Below are 6,000 nucleotides of genomic sequence, written 5' to 3'. Positions count from 1 at the left end.
CATCAGAGGACTTCGGAGCCTGTTCCTTCTCGCTTAGAAAAGCTACAGGTCTAGGCAAAGGAGCCGTCCACACACACACACACAGTCTGAGGTGTCCTGTGAGGGGGACCCCTGGTGGAAATCTGCATGACCCTGGCTGACAGCCCACCCAGGCCCAACTGCTCTCTTGGGCTGGGACCCCCAGGCAGTGGCGCTGGGGACCCCTGGGCCCGCGAGGCCTGTGGCTGGCAGCCTCAGTGGGGAATAAGGCCCTCCGACACTGGCAGGCACCACTGACGTGTTCTCTGGGTTTGTACTAGGAACCGCCCCATCGAAATCGCCAAGGGCCTGAGCACTCTCTCTCATTCCCATTCTCTCTGAAAGCAGAAGAGTATCATAGACAAAACACACTTAAACCATGAAGAGTTTGTTTAAACCCAAGGAAGCTTCTAAACCAGAGCAAGATGAATTCAGGTGGGGGTTCTCCTGGGTTCAACTGATGATGGACACCAGCGTCTCAGCCTACCTATTGCGTCTGAGCCCTGTGCTGGGGCCCTCGGGCACCAGGGAGGTCCCATGGCTTCTCATCCCACTCGGCCACCTCCTGCTGTCTGCCTGCGGCAGTGTCCAGCCTGTTGGGGCCGGTCTCCTCCTCTGCAGACACAGCTAACGGCACAACTCACCCCACACAGTTGGCTGAGGGTCCCATAAGATGATAAATCCTGAGTGCTCAGCAAGGCGCTGGCAGGCAGTAGGTGCTCATCAAAGAAGCCACTAATTACCCCTCAGAGGCCCCTGGAGCCCCAAAGGGGTGGGATGTGGTGGTGGGGTGTCCTGTCCCTTTTCGAAACATGAAAATGAGCTTGAGAAGTGGTTTCTGGTGCTGGAAATTCAGTCTTTAAAACCATTCTGGACCATGCCCTTCAGACGCTCAGAAGTTCTCTGGGCTACTTGGAAAAATAAGAACTGGTCCTGGTTGGGTCAGCACCATCCTGAGACACACTGGGTCACATCTGTTTGATGAACTGTGGTGACAAGAGCGTGGCCACAGGGGTCGGGGGCACCAGAGTGACCCAACTCCCTGCTACTGATGACAAAGCCCTTTCCGTGCCCTGAGCAGATGAGAGGTTAAGAAGCAGGACCCAGACGCCAAGACAGCACTGCTCTGGGAACCTAACACTGGGAAGGGCAGCCAAGCCCACAGCCCTGCGGGGAGCAGGAGTGACCGGGGGAGGCGTGCACCGATGGCCCCGGCCTGCTGCAATCAGGCTGTGGCCAGTGCCATGGGGACAGGCCACATGTGTGCAAGGACCTGATGGGCAGGTTCTGCAGGAACAAACAGATCAAACATGTTACGAATAAAGCGATTTGTATATAACTGGCAGGGGGGTGGGGGTTGGAGACTGAATTGCCCACTCAAATCATTACTTTTTAAAAAAAATTTCCTCGACGGACATTTCCAGCTTCACAAAAGAAAGTAATCAAATAGATGTTCTTCCTTAAGTCTTAAACCATGACATTCAGATGATCTATGTGCAAATTAATAAGGTTATAACATAATTTGATTAGGTGACAAAGCCGAGGGAGAGCTGACAAAGAACCAGACTGGCACCACTGACTTCTTAATGAAGTGGAGCTCTGTAAAAAATCTAGACAAATCACAGGTTGTCTGACCAGAAAACCCCTGACTATGAGCTGTCTACTACTTTAGAGTCAGGAGCTGAACCCTGAAAACTGAATGTGCGAAATTCTAATGATCAAAAAACCCACGGTGCGTCAGGCAGACATGATCACGTGCATTTCTTTTCCACCCTGCAAATCACCACAATCCCAGATTAGCCCAGCCGGCCGGGCGCCTCCCTCCCGTCCACCTGGGCGGTGAGGTCAATCAGCAGTTTAAGCGCAGAGGTGCGGGCTCAGAAGGCAGCAGCAATCTCCAGCGTGTTCTGGAATCAGAAGTTGAGGTCTACGTCTGATTAGTTCCCTTCGTTTCATTAGACTTGGCTGAATGTGTGCCGGTGCCACTACAGCTTTGATTTCAGACTTCCTATGACAGGTTTGTTCACAGAAAACTCTGGCCACCAGGACGCCCGCTCCAACACCTTGCTTTCCTGCAGGACAGCGCCCCAGAGGTTTTTGTAGAGCTGCAAACAACACGTACACAGCAAGTGAAGACAAAGAAATAAGGAGGAAAAGATTCCTAGACAGGTGAGTGTGCAAATGCAGCTCCTCAAAGTTTTTGTTAAAAACACAGGAAATTTGGCCGGGCGTGGTAGCTCATGCCCGTAATCCCAGCATTTTGGGAGGCCGAGGTAGGCAGATCACCTGAGGTCAGGAGTTTGAGACCAGCCTGACCAATACAGAAACACCCCATCTCTACTAAAAAAAAATTCAAAATTAGCCAGGCGTGGTGGCACATGCGTGTAATCCCAGCTACTCAGGAGGCTGAGGCAGGAGAATCACTTGAACCTGGGAGGCGGAGGTTTCGATGAGCAAAGATTGCACCATTGCACTCCAGCTTGGGCAACAAGAGTGAAACTCCATCTCAAAACAAACAAACAACAACAACAACAAAACGGAAATTCTCTCACTTTTTAGAGAAATTTTAAAATGACTTAAATTTATATGAATTTTTTTTTAGTAGAAAACAATTAGGAAAATTCAATTATAAAGTACCATAAAACACATTTATAATGAAAATCACCCCCTCGCCCTCTTCTTTGGAAATTATTGGCTAGGTGAGGTGGCTCGTGCCTGTAATCCCAGCACTCTGGGAGGCTGAGGAAGGCAGATCACTTGAGCTCATGAGCTAGAGACCAGCCTGGGCAACATAGAGAAACCCCATCTTTAAAAAAAAAAAAAAATGCAAAAAATTAACTGGACATGGAGGAGTTCACCTGTAGTCCCAGCTACTTGGGAGGCTGAGGTGGGAGGATTGCTTGAGCCTAGGAGGTTGAGGCTACAGTGGGCCGAGATCATGCCACTGCACCCCAGCCTGGGTGACAGGGTGAGATCCTATCTTAAAAAAAAAGAAAAGGAAATGATTGTGGGCAGTGGACACCCTGTTTCTTAGTAATTGCAGCCACCACAGGATTCTGCAAGGCTGCATCGACGGCCGCTCTGAAATCTGCTCTCACACCCCAAGCCGCTACAGGCCGCACAGGTGGCACAGGGCCACCAACAGCAGGACGCCCTCGCCTAGTGGCCCTTACTGGCTGACTCCGGGACCTGGGCCACCACACCCTGCTCCTCTTGTCCTGCCCCAGGCCAGCACTCCCCTACGGGATGTGCAGACTTCACTGCTCTCAGGCTAAGCAGCCTCACTGGGAAGATGGGGAGAGACGCTCCTGTCTTGGAGGAAGGCTGCACAAACAAAGGGCGAAGGGCGGCTAAGCAGACACTTCACCCGTGCAGGTGGGAAGGGGCAGCCCAGCCCATCTCCAGAGCCTGGGGAGGTGGTCTATTTTGCATCCAGCTTACGTTGACCCTTTTATTCAGAAAAAACCCCTCTGCCTGTCCCCGCTAAATACACTTAGCAACCCCTCCTCCCCACTCTGCTACTCTGGGCTCCACAGACGCAGATCCAGGCTGCTGCTCCACAGGGCCTAGGTCCCAGCTTACGTTTCACAGTTTGGAGCAGCAGGCTTGGTTTAAGGATGGTCTCAACTCCCCTATGGCTCTGTTTGTTCGTTTACAGTGAATCTCTTACCCGGCAGCTCCTGGTGAATACACCAGTTCCTTGCAACTGGGAGGAATGTACTTTCTTTCTTTTTCTCTGAGATGAGGTCTCTGTTGCCCAGGCTGGAGTGCAGTGGCACGATCACTGCTCACCACAGCCTCAACCTCCCCAGGCTCAGGGGATCCTCTCACCTCAGTTTTTGTAATTTTTATGGACGGGGTTTTGCTATGTTGCCTAGGCTGGTCTCAAACTCCTGCGCTCAAGGGATCCGCCCGCCTCAGCCTTCCAAAGAGCTAGGATTACAGGTGTGCACCACCACGCTCAACCAGGAATGCACGTTTTATAAACCATCCTGCCAGCAACACCTCCAGTCGGCTCTGGTTTTATCTGTGGAACTAAGCCAGAGGGGCCCCTCCATCATGGGCACGGTCTCTCCTCTCCTCGGTTGTTCCCTGCCTCTGCAGAGCCAGGCGCAGCGAATGGACACTCAACGCTGCTTCTGTACGGGGCAGACAGTCCTGTGTGCTCGGGGGTCCTCCATGGCGGGTCTGGCTCCACTGTCTCTTCGAATGCCTGTCTACCTGGTGAGCCCCCTACCTCCTGGTGAGACTGCCTTTCCCAGGGAGGTGGGTAGGGCAAGTCCCCCTCCTACGTGCTCCCCCAGGATCCAAGGCTGCCCCCAAGTCTTCTCTCCCTACAGCAGGGCACAGTTTCTTCAAATCCTGGCTCAGCCACTCCCTGGCCGGGAAACCACTGGGCTTCTCTGGATCTCAGTTCTCAGCAGCAGTGATCATCTGGGCTGTACGGGCTCAGGGGATGGTCGGTGGTCAGCCCCGCGATGCGGGACAGCAGGCCCTCCGCAGAGATGACCATCCCTGCCTCTCCTACTGCTGGGAACTCTCACCTCCTGCTCTGCTCACCCGGCCCCTGGCACTACCTGCCTCTTGGCACACCTAGCCCAACCCAGGTGTGGCCTGGGCCATGCTGAGGCCAGGCACTGGGCCCTCCCTGGCTAAGCCAGTAAGGACTCATGCACAGACTTCAGCATTCCCTGAGGACTGAGGGTGGGGTCCTGCCCACTAAGGCTCAATCTCCATTTGAGCAGAGACCCAGGTGCTGGCAGATGCCTCAGCAGAAAGAACTCAGTCGTGGGGACAGGGGGCAGGAATGGGGTTGACCCCTCTGTGGCTCACAGCCAGGAGACCTCAGGGCACGGGACATGAGCACTGACATGCCGAGTCCCTCTAGCAGAAGATGGACACAGCCCTATAAGCAGTGGGGTGCTGCAGGGCACCCAGTGGACCTGTGAGCGTCGTCCCTCGAGGGCATCATCAGGTGGGAGGGAGACACAGGGTCAGTGATGAGGCCAGCAAGGGCCACAGTGCCTGGGGCACTGCCTCAGCTGGACGCCAGGGAAGGCCTCTCCAAGGCAGCGACAGTCAGCTTATACTGAAAGAATGCAAGGCACTCCAGGCAGCCGGAGCAGCAGGCACAAGGCCCTGGGGTGGGCACAGGCCTGGCACGACAGATGGAGAGGCCAGTAAGGCTGGATCTGGTGGGCAGGAGGGGAGCGTGGGGTGAAGGGCCCTGGAGGGATGCAGTGGCTGCCTGGGGCTGGGGCATGGCAGGGTCAAGGAGGCTGGTGGAGGCTCCCTCGGGGAGCAGCCTGACTCCATCTGCTTTGAAGAAATCATTATGGAACATGGGGGGCTGGGGAGCCACAGGGAGGCAGCTGGGGGAAAGTGGGACAGGGGAAAGTAACCCCAGTGACAGCCATGGATGGTCAGAGGGGACAGAGGGGCCTGGGGATTCCAGGACAGGGATGGGGGAGAGGCCTGCAGGGCCAGGAGCCTGCATGGTCAGATGGGGGTAAGACCTGGGATGGGGGAGGCCAGTGGGGAGTGGGAAGAGGGCAGAGGCCACAGTGTGTGGACCTCCAACCTCTGCCTGTGCAGGCGGGCAGTGCCACCACCCCATCTCGAGAGGAAAAGGCAGGCAGGGGATGGGCAAATCCCCTGCAACCACAGAGCCAGCATGGCGAAACACCAGAATGAGGCTGTCCCGACTTGTCCTGGGCCCTCCCCACAGAAGCTCCCCCAAGTGTGACCACTTTCCAGAAGCCACCAGACCCCTGACCCACAGGAGCATCTCAGCTCCGCAGAAATGCCCATCGGCCCTTGGGGCGCCCCTGCGAGGCCCTGTCCTCCCTTTACCTCGCCGTCGGCTCTGCCAATCGGTGAGTCCAGAACAAAGTCAGGAGGAGCGATCACGTCTACCAGGGCAACTGCGTCGTCTTTCAGCTGTTGGAAAACAAAGCCCAGACACTTGGCACCTCCCGGGAA

At 55.3% G+C, this 6,000-nt stretch overlaps 1 protein-coding gene across 4 annotated transcripts in view; it reads right to left on the bottom strand.

Annotated features, from left to right (window-relative positions):
• Window positions 1-390: 390 nt before the first annotated feature.
• ACOX3 (acyl-CoA oxidase 3, pristanoyl) overlaps window positions 391-6,000 on the bottom strand; it is a 66,857-nt gene continuing 61,247 nt past the window's right edge. For 2 of the 4 annotated variants that reach the window (XM_003898430.5, XM_021938290.2), the window contains 2 exons: window positions 5,872-5,958; window positions 391-2,123 (listed from right to left, as the gene is read on the bottom strand). In XM_003898430.5, the coding sequence (XP_003898479.1) occupies window positions 2,004-2,123; window positions 5,872-5,958 (207 nt within the window). In that variant the 3' untranslated portion in view covers window positions 391-2,003. The remainder of the gene's footprint in view (window positions 2,124-5,871; window positions 5,959-6,000) is intronic. The other 2 variants (XM_009206465.4, XM_009206464.4) reach the window with 1 other exon arrangement.

The sequence above is a fragment of the Papio anubis genome, chromosome 3 (genome assembly GCF_008728515.1).
Source record: "Papio anubis isolate 15944 chromosome 3, Panubis1.0, whole genome shotgun sequence".
NCBI classification, from domain to species: domain Eukaryota; kingdom Metazoa; phylum Chordata; class Mammalia; order Primates; family Cercopithecidae; genus Papio; species Papio anubis.
The sequence above is the reverse complement of the archived record's forward strand: the minus strand, read 5'-3'. Positions and strand labels throughout refer to the sequence as shown.